The sequence below is a fragment of the Herpailurus yagouaroundi genome, unplaced genomic scaffold, assembly GCF_014898765.1.
Source record: "Herpailurus yagouaroundi ecotype Mexico unplaced genomic scaffold, PumYag 195, whole genome shotgun sequence".
Classification (NCBI taxonomy): Eukaryota; Metazoa; Chordata; class Mammalia; order Carnivora; family Felidae; genus Herpailurus; species Herpailurus yagouaroundi.
In genome coordinates, this window is record NW_024412426.1 from 10402899 (window position 1) to 10420369 (window position 17471).

Here is a 17471-nt window from a genome sequence, read left to right on the forward strand (position 1 = left end):
ACTAGCAGGGGATTGGATCCAATGACCTGTTGAGATTGCTCCTGGCTCTGTTTCTGTGAAATAGGGATTGGGGGGAACCTACCTTAATTAGGTCCTCTCTATATGGAAGTTACTCTGGTCTAGAGTCTAGAGTTCAAACATTAATATTGAAATATATCTTTCCATATATAAAGTATGGGGGGTTATGTGGACAATTCCTAAAAGATGCTTTGAAGTATCATTCCAACACTCTAAAGTTAAACATAGTATGAGGCAGATCTATTTTTAACTTTACTCATTACTGAAATACCAGAAGAACATTGTTGGAGTGAAATTCTAGCACAGTTGAGTAAATATTCAAAAGTGTTTCTAAAGCATATGTAGATAATTAGTGTCATCTACATGTAAACTTCAGCATATCTAACTAGTAATCTTTAGCTACTAAGCAGAAATGTTTACCAAATTGAGGTGTATTAAAAGATTTAAGGCCTGTGATTTAGGAAATGAGATGCAAGCCTTTTTATATATGTTAAATACGTGCTGTTTTTTTCATGGTACTGAGTTCAGTAAACTCCACAACTGCTATTGAAGGTGCCTTTGAGTAACAGTGTGTCCGTTCCAATCTGATTTTGTTCCTAGTGAGGCCCTCTGCTTCCTACAATACAATCTAAATTTTATGAAAATATAACTACATAATTACACTTTTACTTCTAAAGATGTGAATTATTCCTTCACCAAGTACTTACTGAGTACCTACTGTGAACCATATACTTCTCTAGGCTTTTAGAGGTGGAGGGGAGAGCAAGACACAGTCTGTGCCTTCGTGAAATTTTACATTCTCATTTGCTAGTACTTAGGATGGACTCACATGCATTAATTCTTCTGTGCATACACTAGAAAATCCTTTAAAGGGCTGTGATTGTCTTCTATAGGACATTGCTGCCTAAAATAAAATGCCAGTGGATTAATAGATAGGTTGTTCTGTTTTACTCATAAGAAAAAATGCTTTTTGAAAAATACAAATTAATATTCTCATTTTTTGCCAATATTATATGTTTATATAAATGGTCAATTTATCTAAAAGGTTAGATATAGAGACTGAAGGAGAAGTTTTATGGGAGAATTCAGAAGAAGAGATAGGATTTGGGGACATTTTAAAGAAAGGAAAAATGCTTGATGCCTTTGAAAAAGGAATGAGCATTCTCCATGTATATACTGACATTGTAGGTGGCAAGGAAGCTGAGAGAGTAGCTGAAGTGGAATTGAATGGTATTTTCCTGCCGTGATAATGGGAGAGATCTTGCTAATAGGATCCTAAAACTTACTCTGGATGTTTCAGTTTCTTTGTGTAAATAGAAAAAAAACTCAGAAGTTGCTGGACAAAGGCAGTTCTAAATTTCTGAGATGGTAGGCTCTCTTGTCACTGCTTGTAGAATCATCAGTAAGATTGTCTGTTTCCCACTATAAGGCTAGTGACAGTGAGAAGGAGGGAGGTTGGCTGTAGCTAAAGTGTAGGGTGAAGCCAAGATATCATCACTTGTAGCTGTCAGCTTTGTTAGGAACTTGTGTTTGGAAAATATTTTCTATGGGAGTAATCTAAAATTACTGCAGATATTAAGGTAGAAGGGTGAGGCTACTGGCTGAGAGCATGTAGTGAATTCTTGTAATAACCTGGTTTAGCAGGTTGCTATAAACACTAGTTACTAAGGGAAAGGAATTTGATGATGAAGATCATACATGTACTTTTCTAATAGGGAAACATGTCAGTGTTACAATTTGTAGAAGGGCCTGTACCACATTATTAATTGTTTTAGTATATCATTTACCCTGTGTTCCAATATTGTTGCTCTGTACCTCATTTATAAATAAGTGTCTTTAAATGCGTCAAGCCTTTGAGTAAATTTTATGACAAATTTTGGAAGTCATACTTTGTGTACCAAAAGTTCAAAAACATTGTTTAGTCTTCTGGTTTGAAATTTTTCTTTTTTACTGTGTACATCTACTTTCTAGTCATTGATTCTAATTTAATATTTTACTATATGTGCATCTCATATAAAACCACTTCTAATGGATTAAGATGTATACTTTTACTGACTGATGCCCAAAACTTTTTTTTGTATCATATTAAAAAATACACGGTTTCTCGGGAAAAAAAAAAAAGTATCGTGAAAAACAGCTGAAAGAACTCTGTGGTGTTGGGGCTCATTCCTTTCAAGAATTCCTTTCAAGGCAAAGAGTCAGCATAAGAGATATCAGACCACATTGGACTTGATGAAAATCCTACAATTAAGAGCTGATTCAAAGGGGCACATGCACCCAGTATTTACAGCAGAGTTATCAATAATAGCCAAATTATGGAAAGAACCCAAATGTCCATCGACTGATGAATGGATAAAGAAGATGTGGGGTGTGTGTGTGTGTGTGTGTGTGTGTGTGTGTGTGTGTACACGCACACAATGGAATATTACTCAGTGATCAAAAAGAATGAAATCTTGATGTTTGCAACAACATGGATAGAACTAGAGTATATTATGCTAGGCGAAATAAATTAGAGAAAGACAAATATCACATGATTTCACTCCTATGTGGAATGTAAGAAACACAACAGATGAACCTAGAGGAATAGAAGGAAAAATAAGATAAAAACAGGGAGGCACATCATAAGAGACAAATACAGAGAACAAACTGAGGGTTACTGGAGGGGAGGTGGGTGGGGGGATGGGCTAAATGGGTGGTGGGCATTAAGGAGGGCATTTGCTGGGATATGAGCACTGGGTGTTATATGTAAGTAATGAATCAATCACTGGGTTCTACTCCTGAAAACCAGTAACTACACTGTATGTTAACTAACTGAATTTAAATGAATGAATGAATGAATGAATGAATGAAGTCATTGACTCATCTGTGACTCTGTTACCCATCTGGTTCTAAATGCAGACTGCCAGTTTAGTTCTTGTGTTGAAGGTGGCTCCTATTCTCGATAATCCGCAGTATTTCTGTCTTACTTTACAGAGGCTGCTGTTCCAAAAAGCTTTCAACTCTCAGCAGTTAGTTCACGTCACTGTCATCAACCTGTTTCAACTTCATCACCTTCGTGACTTTAGCAATGAAACAGAGCAGCATAGTTATAGCCAAGATGAGCAGCTGTGTTGGACACAGTTGCTGGCCCTCTTTAGTGAGTATTAAATTTTTAATTTTAATTCAAATCATTTAATTTTCTGTGCTGTCTTCTTTGGAAAGCATAATCTTAGGCATTTTCATCGTCAGAGTGTTAGCGACAACAAAAATGCCTCCTATATAGGCCTAAACCCTAAGTTCTGTCCTTTTATCTCCTGATACCCTCCCCTCATCAAATATACCTGTAACATTTTTTTAAAGATTTCATTTTTAAGTAATCTCTACACCTAACATGGGGCTCGAACTCACAACCCTGAGATCAAAAGCTGCACACTCCCCCGGCTGAGCCAGCCAGACACCCCTGTAACAGTTTTTAACATGGGGGATAAAAGCCTTTTTAGTAAAAAACTGTGATGGGGCCCCTAGGTGGTTCAGTCGGTTAAACCACCAACTTCAGCTCAGGTCATGATCTCACGGTTTGTGGGTTCGAGCCCCATGTCAGGCTCTGTGCTCATGGCTCAGAGCCTGGAGCCTGCTTCCAATTCTGTGTCTCCCTCTCTGCCCCTCCCCTGCTCCTGCTCTGTCTCTCTGTCTCTCAAAAATAAATGTCAAAAAAAACCAAAACAAAACTGTGAAGTATTCAAGCATTAAGGGGGATACAGCAGAAGTCTCATAATGCTAGTTTAATTTGGACTGGTACATTGTTTCAAATATCTTGTTTTCTGAATACATTTTTTTTCTTTAAGTGTCTTTTCTTGGCATCCTGTGCAAGTGTCCTCTCCAGAACAAGTCTCAGGAGGAGTCCTACAATGCCTATCCCCTTCCTGCAGTCAAGGTCTCCATGGACTGGCTGAGACTCAGACCCAGGGTCTTTCAGGAGGCAGTGGTGGATGAAAGACAGTAGTAAGTGTCTTAGAATTTCATGTTAGTTTGTGTGCTTTGTTTATTTGATATTCATGGATATGTAGAAACCGCCTCTAAAACACAACATCTGAACAATGGAAGACTTTGTGTTTTTCACCCACTCTCTGGAAATTGAACTGAAGACCTCTTTGTATGTTTTTCATTTATTTGTTTGAATTTCTTGTGTGAGGCAAAATCTTAAGGATTTCTGACTCCCTGTGTGTCCCCCCCCTCCCCCCAATTCCTGGCTGCAATCATAGGGAAAAAGCATTTTTCACATTTCAAAATGAAATTGAAGTAAAAACCAGTTTGTTTCTTACCCATTACAGTATGCTCCAATTTTCTGTTTAGAAGTTGAAGAGAAGTGATTTTTTACTTTTTCCATTATTTCCTATACATAAGCTCTTTGGTCCTGCCTTACAGTAACACTGCATTTGAGTTACATTTGCTTGTTTTGAGCATAGAGGATTGGGAGTTATTTTGGCTCTCACCGTTTTCTCTCTAATCTCTACTCAGAATAATTCTGATGGTTCTTAGGAGATTTTGACTTTATGGTAACAAATGAAAACTTTCAGTTTACCTTGGTATTTTAACAATGTGTGGACTTTCTCACATGATAAAGAAAAAGGTGTAGTCATTACTTTGAACAAAGGATGTGATTTGACTATGGTGTACCCCAACCCCGTCACAGATTAAGAGCTAGCAGTGGATTCCACAACTGATAATGTGTGTGACAGCTCTATCAAAACATAATATGTTGTTTCTCTGGTCAGTGTGTTCCCAGTAAGTACCAATTATCAATGTTTAAAACTGGCAAACGATTTTCACTAATTGTTAAATTAGGAGTCTGGGAAATGGCCTGCAGTAGTAGGTCTCTATTGTGCAAATATGACCCTTCTGGTGTATCTTTTACCTAGACAGACATCTTTGAAAATAGGTTTTAGGAAATCATACAGCATTGAAAATGCTGAAGCGAGAGGGGAAAGTAAATAAAGTCTAGGCCCTATAGATAACATTGTCCTGGCTTGTTAGTGTTCTAGTATCTCCATTTTAGACAAAGTCTGAATTGTCTTTTTAATTTACAGCATTTGGCCCTGGCTAATTTCTCTTCTAAATAGTTTCCATCCCCATGAAGAGGATCTTTCAAGTACTAATGGTAAGGGCTAACTTAACTTGATGTTGTTAACATCATTCCCCATCACTGATAGTAGGCTTAAGGCGAGAGAAAAACATGTTTTGTTTTCGTTTAAGTTCAGTAACTCAGAAGGGACTTTCAATGCTGCAGTTATCATGAATAAGTGGATAGAAGTAGAGGTAATGTTCTTCCAGTTCTTTCAGCAGCATATGCTCCTGTTTGAATAGGAGTCCAGAGAGTACAATACCTTTAAATTCTTTCCGGCTTCTTCCCTCCCTCCTCATTTTTACTGTTTTTTTTTTTTTTTTTTTTTTTTTTTAAGAGAATTAATTTGAACAGCGTTACTCTGTTAAAGTAATACCTGCTTATTATAGAACATCTGGGACATACAAACATTAAGTACATAAGTCACCCATGGTTCTCTCTTAGAAAGATACGTTGTATTGTTCATATTATAGTGTATTTTCTTGGGACCTTTTTCTTAAGTGTACATATACATACCTGCCTATGACTGATATCAGATACAGCTTTGTGCCTGCTTTTTAAAGTTAATGTTATATTGTTAGCATTTCCCTTTGCCATTTAAACATTTGAAGTGTGATTTTTTTTTTACTGGCCGCATAGTATTCCATCCTGTGGATATGCCATAATGTATTTAATCACTGTCCATTTGCTGTACAATTTTCCACATTGTAAATAATTCTGCACTGAACAATCTGTGGTTAACTCCTTTCTGATGATCTTACTTCCATCAGATCAGTGCTTCTCAAGCAATTTGCAAATGAATCACCTGGGGTCTTGTTAAAATGCAGTTATGATTCAGTAGGTTTGGGACAATGCCTAACATTCTGCATTTCTTGCAAGCTCCTGGATGATGTCGGTGTTGTTTTTCAATACTTTGAGTAACAAGGAAATAATCTAAACAGTGGGATTACCGATGTGGGGCTATGAATTTTTAAGGCTGCCAGGGAAAAAATAGTCCATTGTATCCATCCCCCTCGGCACTGAGTAGTAGATAAGTATTAGGGGACAACGTCTAGTGCGCAGAGGTAACCTGTTTTTAAATTAAAATGTTTTACAAATCTTGATTTCTACCCCTCTGTAGCTACACCACTTCCAGAGGAGTTTGAGTTACAAGGATTCTTGGCTTTGAGACCTTCTTTCAGGTGGGTGGCAGCTGAAGGAGCTTTATTTTATTATCAGTGGTTATAGTATTAAAATTAGGAATCAGGCTTGGGTGTAGAAGAACCTTTGATCTATCCCAGCTTTGTCTTATTTTCTTAACAACTAAAAGCGAAAGTGTTTTTAATATGAAGTAGATTTGTGTATGTCATGCCTTTAATTGCTCTGTAATGCCAATACTGAGTGCTTTTATAGACTTGGGGGAAGGAAAGGAAAAGAAGAAAATTGCTTCTCCCAAGTGGTATTTATTCACTGGATTTTTTTATACTTTGTTGAAATTAGAGGGGAAATCTCAAAAATGGGAACCAAATGCAAACCAAAGGATATTCCTTGACATTTTTCATATCATTAATAATGACAAAGCAATTTGTTTTTCTAGTCATTTTTGTCTCTTCTTAGAGGAAGAACTTCTTACTCCTTTTCAGGTTGAACTCTTTGGTCTGTGTCCTTGATCCTATCTCTTCCTGCCTCCCCACCTGTTACCCTCTCTCTGTGTTGTAGTTCAGTATCTTTTTATTTAACAGCTGGTTACTTCCTTTTGGCCTGCTAACATTCAGGTGTACCCTGTTCTTTTTAAAAAGTAAAATTGAGGATGTGAGGGCGATCTGGCTGCGACATCTGTCACCCCATTGATCGCCAGGGTTGATTCGGCTGATCTGGCTGGCTAGGCGGGTGTCCCCTTCCTACCTCACCGCTCCATGTGCGTCCCTCCCGAAGCTGCGCGCTCGGTCGAAGAGGACGACCTTCCCCGATAGAGGAGGACCGTTCTTCGGTCAAGGGTATACGAGTAGCTGCGCTCCCCTGCTAAAACCTCCAAACAAGCTCTCAAGGTCCATTTGTAGGAGAACGTAGGGTAGTCAAGCTTCCAAGACTCCAGACACATCCAAATGAGGCGCTGCACGTGAAAAAAAAGAAAAAGAAAAAAAAAAAAAAAAGGTAAAATTGAGGGGCGCCTGGGTGGCGCAGTCGGTTAAGCGTCCGACTTCAGCCAGGTCACGATCTCACGGTCCGTGAGTTCGAGCCCCGCGTCGGGCTCTGGGCTGATGGCTCAGAGCCTGGAGCCTGTTTCCGATTCTGTGTCTCCCTCTCTCTCTGCCCCTCCCCCGTTCATGCTCTGTCTCTTTCTGTCCCAAAAATAAATAAACGTTGAAAAAAAAAAATTTTTTTTAAAGTAAAATTGACAACCCTTTCTTCCTGGGATGTTGCTCTATCTTTCTCTTCGTCATCAAACTTTTTTTTTTAATGTTTATTTTTTATTCTTGAGAGAGAGCACAAGCAGGGGCAAGACAGAAAGATAAGGAGAGAGGGAGAATTCCAGGTAGGCCCTGCACTGTCAGTGCACAGTCCAACACAAGGCTCAAACCCACAAACCATGAGATCATGACCTGAGCCGAAATCAAGACTCGGTCACTTAACCACCTGAGCCACTCAGGCACCCCCATCATCAAACTTCTTAAAAGCATAGTGTGTGAGAACTGTGTGTGAGAACTTTACTGACCCCACCTCACTCCCAGTCATTTCTCAGCCTCATTCAACTTAAACTGTCAGTGTGTTTCTGGTTACCAAACTCCATTGACTTCTTTATAATTTTCATCCTGTGTAATTTTCTCTAGCATTGAGTTTATTAATCCCACTCCTATATGAAGCCTCCTTTTTTCTTAGCTGTGTTTCTTAGTTCAGTCCCTTGTACCACATCACTCAGAATATTATCCTCCAGGGTTCTTCCCTGCCCTTTCCTTCCCATTTTCTATATTCTCCCTGGTGATCAAATCCATCCTTTTGTCTGAAGCATTCATCTCTTGGATAGTAACTAAGCCCAAAAGTTTCAGTGTCTGACTTTTTTTCTGACTCATAGTTTAATAGTCTGATCTCCCTGTGCATTTCAAACTTTAACATGACCCAAAATGAGCTTGTATTTTCCTGTTAGGTCAGCAAAAAAATAATCCTTCTATATTTATCTGTGTGCCATTATCCACCTACATGAACTCTAAAAAAAATCCTTATTTCCATTAATCTTTCTCACCAAGTCTTTGTAATTCTGTGTCTAAAATGCCTTTTAGACCCACCTCCTCCCATTTATTTCCCTATATAGTTCAGGCTTTTATCACCATTAACCTGCAGTATAAAAAGCTTCCTAATCAACCTCCCTACTTAGATTCCCTCTCCTGTAGCTCATTTCTGCCCTGCTTTCACGATTATATTTTTAAAAATACAGACCTGTTGAAGTCCCATTAATAACGCAAAGACTTCAGTTCGCTCATCCCCAATTGTTCCAATATCTTTTTTTTTTTTTTTTTCAACGTTTATTTATTTTTGGGACAGAGAGAGACAGAGCATGAACGGGGGAGGGGCAGAGAGAGAGGGAGACACAGAATCGGAAACAGGCTCCAGGCTCTGAGCCATCAGCTCAGAGCCCGACGCGGGGCTTGAACTCACGGACCGCGAGATCGTGACCTGGCTGAAGTCGGACGCTTAACCGACTGCGCCACCCAGGCGCCCCTCCAATATCTTTTTTAGCTTCATGTCCAAGTGCTTAGTTTCTCAGTGGTATTTTCTGCCACCTGCCCCCAATCCTTAACGTAGTATACGTTGGCTAGGTCCTTTTCTTGAGTAACTTTGTTTTTATTCCTCTGACACATTGTTCATGCCATGCCTAGAGCAGCCCCATTTCCTCTTCTGCCCTTCTCTTACTAGCCTGTAAACACTTAACACACCTGCCAAGGTCCAGCTCAGGTAATAACTTAATCTGTGAAGTCTTTTCAGAGCTTAGCAGAAGGAACTAGCCTTCCTGTTAACTATGCTTATTTGCGTAGTTTTTCTTACAGTACTTATCAGATTGATTTATAATTATGTCTTCCTTAGGGAGATACTGTTTCTCTATCTCATTTTTCTTTGTGTCTTCAGCATCTATCCTGCAGCCTGACAATTCTTAGATACTTAAAAATAATACTGAGTTTAATGAGGAAAAATCTGAAAATCCTTATTTTTTTCAGGTTGATTTACCTTTCTAATGTCAATGAGCTTTTTGCTGTATATATTTTTTGATATAAATACATTTTTCTGATTTAGGGCCACCTAAAGTAGATAGATTAATACTGTTTATTAGAATAGGCATACTCGGAGACCCTTAGCATTACAGTGGTCATTTCAAGCAAATTATATAGAATGCAAGGTAAGTGTTGATGAAAACTTTCGTTCTTACAGTAAAAGTATCTTTTTAAATAAAAGTTGTGACTTATTTTAGCTCAATTAGAAAGTAAAATCTGAGTAAAAATATGCAAATGCATATTGTCTTTTTTGTTTTGCTTCACTATATTTAAAATCTTCGGCAACATACATTCAAAATGCAGTCGATTGAATTTAGTAGCTAGCCTGTGTGGAAAAATCTGAAACCATTGCATTTAAATTAGGTAAATGTGGTTGCCTGGGAAATACCTTTAGAAGTTTAATTTTGTGTAATTTGTGCTTATCTCGATTTTAGGAACTTGGATTTCTCCAAAGGCCACCAGGGTATTACAGGAGACAAAGAAGGTCAGCAACGACAAATACGACAGCAGCGCTTGATCTCTATAGGCAAATGGATTGCTGATAATCAGCCAAGGTATTTCTTATCAGATACACTTACACACCCCACATGTGTTTTAGGCTCTGGTACGATGCTCTTGATTATAAACTCGTAAGCCAGGATGCTGGTAACACATCATCAAATTATGACCCTGTGATCATAAGTATACTCTATTTAATCTCTGTGCTCCCCATTACACTGCCTAGTGTAGAGAAATAAGCATTGTCTCCCTTGTTAATCATGAACTTCTGCTCTCATTTGTAAATATCTGTGTAAATCTAACAAAATTGTATGTTCACAGGGATGGTGATTTGTGTTGACAGGGTCGTGGCGGTCCATTTCAGTCAGGATAGACTAGAGTCAGATAGGTTTCTAGTTCTGCCACTCCCCGAGGTGTGTGTCTTTAGGATCTCCCCAGGTGATTCTAACCTTTCCAAAGTCAGTAACTATTTCAGATTAATTTTTATATGCAGGCTCCTGTCCTACTACTGTAAGCACTTAACTGGTTGCATGCTTGAATGAATTTAATCCCTCTGAGCTCTAGTTTTCACACCTATAAAACAGGAATTACAGATCACTACTTCAAGGGTCTGGTCTAGGGCCTTGTACTTAAGACATGCTCAGTAAATATAGCTGTCGTTACTAGAAAGCATTAAAGGGGCGTGGGAATGTGTGGTGATGCTAAGGGATAATGAGGATTTGAGTTTTTCTGTAACTGCTTTTTATGCTATATAAAAATATTACACTGTAATATCTTGCTGTCTCTAAGTCTTTAGGGCTGGGAATGTACTTACTTGACTGTTGGGTCCATGCACAGTCCCATTGTTATTGTTTTTTAGGTTTATGGTTTTCATATGTGGATTTATTTTTACTTTTTTAGGCTGATTCAGTGTGAAAATGAGGTAGGGAAATTGTTGTTTATCACAGAAATTCCTGAGTTAATACTGGAAGACCCCAGTGAAGCCAAAGAGAACCTCATTCTGCAAGAAACATCCATGATAGAGTCACTGGCTGCGGACGGGAACCCAGGACTGAAATCAGTGCTGTCCACGGGCCGTAATCTAAGCAACAACTGTGACACAGGAGAGAAACCAATGGTCACCTTCAAAGAGAACATTAAGCCGCGCGAAGTGAACAGAGACCAAGGAAGAAGTTTTCCTCCCAAAGAGGTGAGAAGGGACTATAGCAAAGGAATAACTGTAACTAAGAATGATGGAAAGAAGGACAACAACAAGAGGAAAACAGAAACCAAGAAATGCACCTTAGAAAAGTTACAGGAAACAGGAAAGCAGAATGTGGCAGTGCAGGTAAGCTGTATTTGAACTATAACGCAGGTAGAGGAAGGCTCACACAAAAGGCAAGATTTTTCATTTTGTTCCTAAAGCTTGAGAGTTGGCTCTTCTGGAAGCTTGAATGCGGCACAGTAAGGTCATGTAAAGAGCTGTGGTAGGTGGCTACTCCATCAACCTGTAGAAATTGTAATGTGAGTGAAAAAAATCTCAACCTGTCTTGACATTTCTGTCAATCCTTTCAGTTAGGTAGTTTGAAATGACCAGAGCTGTCAGTTCCGCAAAGAATTCTGTTTGCTTTAGAAGGTGTAACTGCCATTTGTTAGTGTTCTATTGGGAAATGTAGGGTCTTGTACAGAGCCAGTAAGTAGGACCAAGAGTATATTAAGGCTTATAGGGTTTTTTTTCAGATTCACTAAAAAAGATAAAATATATTCTTGGAAAAAGATGAGACTTTTTCTTGACATTGATACCTGTCCCAGCCGGTGGCATTGTATCACTTTAGTGTTATCCTGGCTCATGGGAGTTTGTAAAGCAAGAGTTTAAGTCTCTTGCTGGGAAAAGGTAAACACTACTCAGTTATTTGTGACTTTTTCTTAAACCTTTCCAAAGAGGAGATAGAGATGATTTCATGTAAACAAAGATGATCTTTGTTCTGTGCTGGTTTCATTGATACCATTCACGTCTGAACAAATACCTAAATAGCCATGTGATTTGTTAGCATATTGGCAAATGTATTTGTTTGCAGTAGGCACAAGGAACATTACATTATTGAAGGCTGCTTGCAGATATAAACAGTGCCTTCAGCCTGTTTCATCTACAGAGTTTTTTTGAGAAGGAGAGAAATAAGCACATAATAGTTGCATTTTAAGATTAATAGAGAAACAGAGAAAAACAGGGCAGAGATTGAGAAAAGGCATGGGGAGAGGGAGGTGCTGGGGAAAGACCGAGAATAAGCCAGATGAACTGTAGAAAGCTGGAGGACCAGTGTTTGAGGGGTGAGTCTAGTATGTCCTGCCTGCTCTGCCTCCGTTCTCTGCAGCTGCCTCCCAGCAAGGGCCAGTCTGAGCATCCCCTTTCTGGTCTCTCATCCCTCTTAAATCTGCCTCCAGACGATTAAAGAAAGCTTGACAGGAGTCAGTGTATCACCTCTCTTTACCTCATCCTAAGTTCTCTGTAAATGTACCTGTTTTCCTTCATTTTACTCAATTTGAGCAATGCATGTGACATCTTACTCTCTGTAGCTCATGGTGTAGAATGTTGGCCTCTGTTCTTACTGCTGACAGTATCCTTATTCTAAAGGGGTGGTAGCATTGGGGGTGGACGGTGGATGCCTGACTGGTATGCTTGAGGCTGCCCAGATGAAATTAAACTGAGGGCCAAAGCGTCTCTCCTGTGAGTTACTCATCATTATTAATTCATTATCCATGTTTGTTGTCTAATGAATTTGAGTATAAAGGGCCCTGGAGCCCATAATAGGTGGCTTAAGATTATAGGCAAGTTTTTTAACCTGTTGGTATCAGATGTCTCATTTGTCAAACAAATGAGCTCTCAGGTCCTTTCTGTATTTAGTATGTTCATGATTTTATGTAAGCAAAATCATCACACCAATTAAACGAAACCCTTCTATCTTTAATTGACAAATAATTTGTTTTGATTTTTTTCCCCCACTTTTTATTTAGGTATTAGATACCTTCATATGCTTTTTTTTTTTTTTTTTTTTTTTTTGACGTAATGGGGTTTTAAATTCTTTCTTAGAGGTGCTTCTTTGTGATACATTTGAGTTTCAGATTATTATAGATGGTTTTGCTTTTGTTGGTCATAGGTGAAATCCCAGACAGAACTAAGAAAGACTCCAGTGTCTGAAGCCAGGAAAACACCTGTAACTCAAACCCCAAGTCAAGCAAGTAACTCCCAGTTCATCCCCATTCATCACCCTGGAGCCTTCCCTCCTCTTCCTAGCCGGCCAGGTAAATACACATTTTCTACTTAATCTCATCTGTATAGGAGTTTCTGCTCCCTCATTGAATAATTTATACTCTGTCAGAGTTTCATTACTAAACCATAATGTTAAAAGGTAGAAGGAAGTTCTCTTTTCTCTGATGCTTACTAAGTTCTTTTTGAACCATTTCTCTGTAGTATATATACAAATGCATGTTTGTTATCATGAAGGAATTCCTATCACTAAACATAGCATTTAAGAAACCACCTTGAGAATGCTCCACTTGATTCAGTGGATAGAAATAGCAGCCAATACTCTGTATTTAATTCTTGAAATCAAGTTAAAGATTGATGCTTGATCAGTCTTACTTGATGTCTGATTCCTGCCGTTTTTAATTTATTAGAAGACCTCTTCTTCTACCCTACCCCACCTTACCCCCAAATGACTTATTTTTGCCTTTCTTTTGCTAAGTGTCTTTAGAACTAAAGCTGCTATGTTCTTCTATTTTGAAGGGTTCCCGCCCCCAACATATGTTATTCCCCCTCCTGTGGCATTTTCTATGGGCTCAGGTTACACCTTCCCAGCTGGTGTTTCTGTCCCAGGAACCTTTCTTCAGCCTACAGCTCACTCTCCAGCAGGAAACCAGGTGCAAGCTGGGAAACAGTCCCACATTCCTTACAGCCAGCAACGGCCCTCTGGACCAGGGCCAATGAACCAGGGACCTCAACAGCCACAGCCACCTTCCCAGCAACCCCTTACATCTTTACCAGCTCAGCCGACAGCACAGTCCACAAGCCAGTTGCAGGTTCAAGCTCTAGCTCAGCAGCAATCCCCCACAAAAGCCGTGCCGGCTTTGGGGAAAAGCCCTCCTCACCACTCTGGGTTCCAGCAGGTGAGTCACAGTTGTGCGTACCGTCCAGCCAAGATCAGGAGGAGGGGAGACTAGAATGGTCCAGTGGTTGGTTAATTAGAAATACCAAACTTACTTTGGTTAATTAGAAATACCAAAATTACCAAAGCTTACTACTTAAGCTTTCCAGATGCTTCTGCTATGGAAGGATTATGGAGAAGAATACACTCTCTCTGCTGTTTAGGGAAGTTCAGATGTTTCCCTTTCTCCTTTGTAAAGGATAATAGATCTTAACTACTGTTCTTTGCTGCTGCTGCTTGTCAACTTTGTAGAGAAGAACTTTGTATAAATAATTCTCCTATTTGAAAATAAACTACAGGAGGGAAATAGAATCATAATCTTGATGAGGTGTTAAGAAAGCTATGACACCATTCTTAAATATCATCAACCCCACAGTACTTGGGCTGGGAAGGGGGAACACACACACATAGCACACACGCTTTCATTTGTTCATTAAACCTCATAAATAATTGAACTGAAAGAGAAGGTGAGTTCAGTGCCCATCATCCGAGAAAGCTCTGCGTATTGAAAAACATAAAGGGTAAAGGAAACTGAGTTTTGTCAGTTAAGTTTCTCAAGTTCGTTTTGTGATTTCCTGAGTATTGAATGTAACATTGCATTTTATCCTCATCTTGATGACAAGCATCTCTTTTTTAGTATCAACAGGCAGATGCCTCCAAACAGCTGTGGAATCCCCCTCAGGTTCAAGGCCCATTAGGGAAAATCATGCCTGTGAAACAGTCCTACTACCTTCAGCCCCAAGACCCCATAAAACTGTTTGAGCCGTCATTGCAACCTCCTGTAATGCAGCAGCAGCCTCTAGAGAAAAAAATGAAGCCTTTTCCCATGGAGCCATATAACCATAATCCCTCAGAAGTCAAGGTCCCAGAGTTCTACTGGGATTCTTCCTACAGCATGGCTGATAACAGAGCTGTCATGGCCCAGCAAGCAAGTGTGGACCGCAGAGGCAAACGGTCACCAGGAGTCTTCCGTCCAGAGCAGGATCCTGTGCCCAGGATGCCATTTGAGGTGTGTGTCCTTTCCCATCACCAGACACAGCGGACATAGGTGTGGGGCTGCGTATCTTTCGAATTTCTAAAGCAGATGCTTGTAAAGGCCACTCTCCGATTCGTTAGCGCTGCGGCACGCTGCCCGGCACCTGGTGTGGCTCCTGGTCTCCTCCACACACTGGCACAGTCTGTTGGATTCGGAGGAGCGAGGGGCTCTGTCACTGATGTGGACTGTAGTGGTCTGGCAGAGAAATCATGTGCAGAAATCTTGCACGCGGCATATTGGGGAATCGTGAAACAAAGCTCCTCTCAGTTGGGCTGAATCATCTGAGTTTAAAAATAGGTTTACTGCGTATTTAAACAAATTGCTTTCTGAGAGGAACGAAGTCAGCCAGTTATCTTCGATAGTGGAGCTCTCCTTCCTTTCTCTCTTTATTCACAAGAAATGGGTGTGTATGTGTAACTTTTAAAAAGAGCTGTTTCTCTGTTAGCCCAAGATCACACTGATCACCCTGCTACGCATTGTTTTCCTCACTGGCCGCGTTAACCTTTGATGTGCTGCTCCTTGTTTGTCAGTGGTTTTTGCTCCTTTCTACCGTCTTGCTCTTTCACTACCACTGTCCTGTGTCACCTTGCTTGTTTCAGAGCTTTTTCTTTGCGTAGTACCGTCTCCCTGGGATTTTTCTGCTTGACTGTACTTACCTCTGTCCCCCTAACTGTGCTGCTACTCCTTTGTGCTTTTGTCATCCCTTACTACATCTCACTGTGATCCTTTCTGTCACTAGGACCCCAAGGGCTCCCCTCTGCTTCCTCCGGACCTGTTAAAGAGTCTGGCTGCCTTGGAGGAAGAGGAAGAGCTGATTTTTTCTAACCCTCCTGATCTTTACCCAGCTCTGCTGGGCCCTCTCGCCTCTCTTCCTGGACGGAGCCTCTTTGTATGTATTTGACGTAATTCTTGCTCTAACCCCAGCTTCTTTCCTGAGATTTTGTAGTCCTTGGAATAGATGGTTTCTTTTTTTCTGGAGCTTTGAGCTTTCTTTCTTTACAGAATTGTACAATTTATTTCTTCACTGCCAAAGCTAACCTTCAAACGGTAGTAGAATATGGCAAAACCTTTCTGACTCCATGGTTCTAAATCTCCGAGTCCTAGCTTTGTTGTAAGTGTTATTCAGGGCTGTTCATAGGATGTGATGCTGGCAAATTAACTTACTTTGCAGGTGTACTTCCATCTAAACCCAGCAGTTTCAAGGATCGTTTAATCTTGCTCAGGAGCAGTGAGATTTTTCTTCATATAAATATTCTAGATTTTTTAGTGACATTATTGAAGAGTATGTAGCTCTTTTCTGTTTGGTTAACTAAGAGCCCTGACTTCAATTCAGAGTGAGATTCATAAACAGAATGAGTAAAAATGAAGAGAATTCCATTTAGAAACGGCGTGCCATAAATGAGTGAATACAGAGAGAAATAAGTAGGATGACATAAAATAAAGCCTTATGTATTGATTAGTGGTATCTTTTTTTTTTTTTTTTTGATTAGTGGTATCTTTTTAAAACAATCCTCTAGCATTTCAAAGGATGGCCTTGTATATGCTCATTGATGTTTACGTAGCATTCTGCGAAGGTGGGGGAGCATGTAAAAAAATTGGGAAGACGTATGCTAGAAACTTTTTCCCTTTCTCTACTCCATCTTAGCAAAACAGAAAAACAATTCAGAGTTCTACTTTTTTGCTATTTCTTTCCCATAAACATGAGGCCAGAAAACGTTCATAAGGTTAAAATGCATTGGCTTTAGGATTAGGAGAAATAAAAGCTTCACATCTCTCGTGATAGAAGCTGCCATCCCTGGCGCTTGAATTTCGTGAGTGGGCAAAGAGACCGCCACTCTTCCCCCAAGTGAGAGAAATAAGAGATCCCCTAGAAACTGAAGGAGAGCGCAGTGATGGCACCTAGGGGTTTGTGGGAAACCTAACTGCTAAGCTGTTGGCTCCGTGTGTTTGCCTTTCTTGCTGCTTCTCTGCTCGTGCGGCTTGAAGGCCAGGGGGTTGCCTCTCGAACAACTCATTAATGGCTCCCTGGTTCCCGCCATGCTCCCCCTCCCCCCCCCCCCCGCCGCTCCATTCACAACGAAACTGGTGGTGGTGCAAGTGGACATGGAGGGTAGTGTTTTAGGGTTGTTTTCCCCATGTTTACAAAACATATATACAATACTTTCTATATTTAACATTGTTAATGATACAATGTGTGTGACAGTGCCTTGCATGTGGCAGACATTTAATAAATGCTTTGCTGACCTACCGTTCAAGGACAGTGAGCATCAGAGATTCAGCTTTTTTTTTTCTCCTGGTAGTTTTCTTAGAGCCAGTACCTGTAAGCTCAACTTCAGCAACTATTTTAATATATACCACAAATAGCTGTTTAGGAACCATGTTGACAAAACCAG

The 17471-nt window shown here is 39.9% G+C and overlaps 1 protein-coding gene across 8 annotated transcripts in view; it reads left to right on the top strand.

The window, feature by feature from the left end:
- Positions 1-17471, top strand: part of SMG7 (SMG7 nonsense mediated mRNA decay factor) — a 92673-nt gene that overhangs the window by 69400 nt on the left and 5802 nt on the right. For 3 of the 8 annotated variants that reach the window (XM_040446554.1, XM_040446557.1, XM_040446551.1), the window contains 10 exons: positions 2992-3154; positions 3843-3999; positions 5085-5155; positions 6240-6300; positions 9798-9917; positions 10762-11188; positions 12996-13140; positions 13625-14004; positions 14680-15051; positions 15818-15967. In XM_040446554.1, coding sequence (XP_040302488.1) covers positions 2992-3154; positions 3843-3999; positions 5085-5155; positions 6240-6300; positions 9798-9917; positions 10762-11188; positions 12996-13140; positions 13625-14004; positions 14680-15051; positions 15818-15967 — 2046 coding nt within the window. The remainder of the gene's footprint in view (positions 1-2991; positions 3155-3842; positions 4000-5084; positions 5156-6239; positions 6301-9797; positions 9918-10761; positions 11189-12995; positions 13141-13624; positions 14005-14679; positions 15052-15817; positions 15968-17471) is intronic. The other 5 variants (XM_040446556.1, XM_040446558.1, XM_040446555.1 and 2 more) reach the window with 4 other exon arrangements.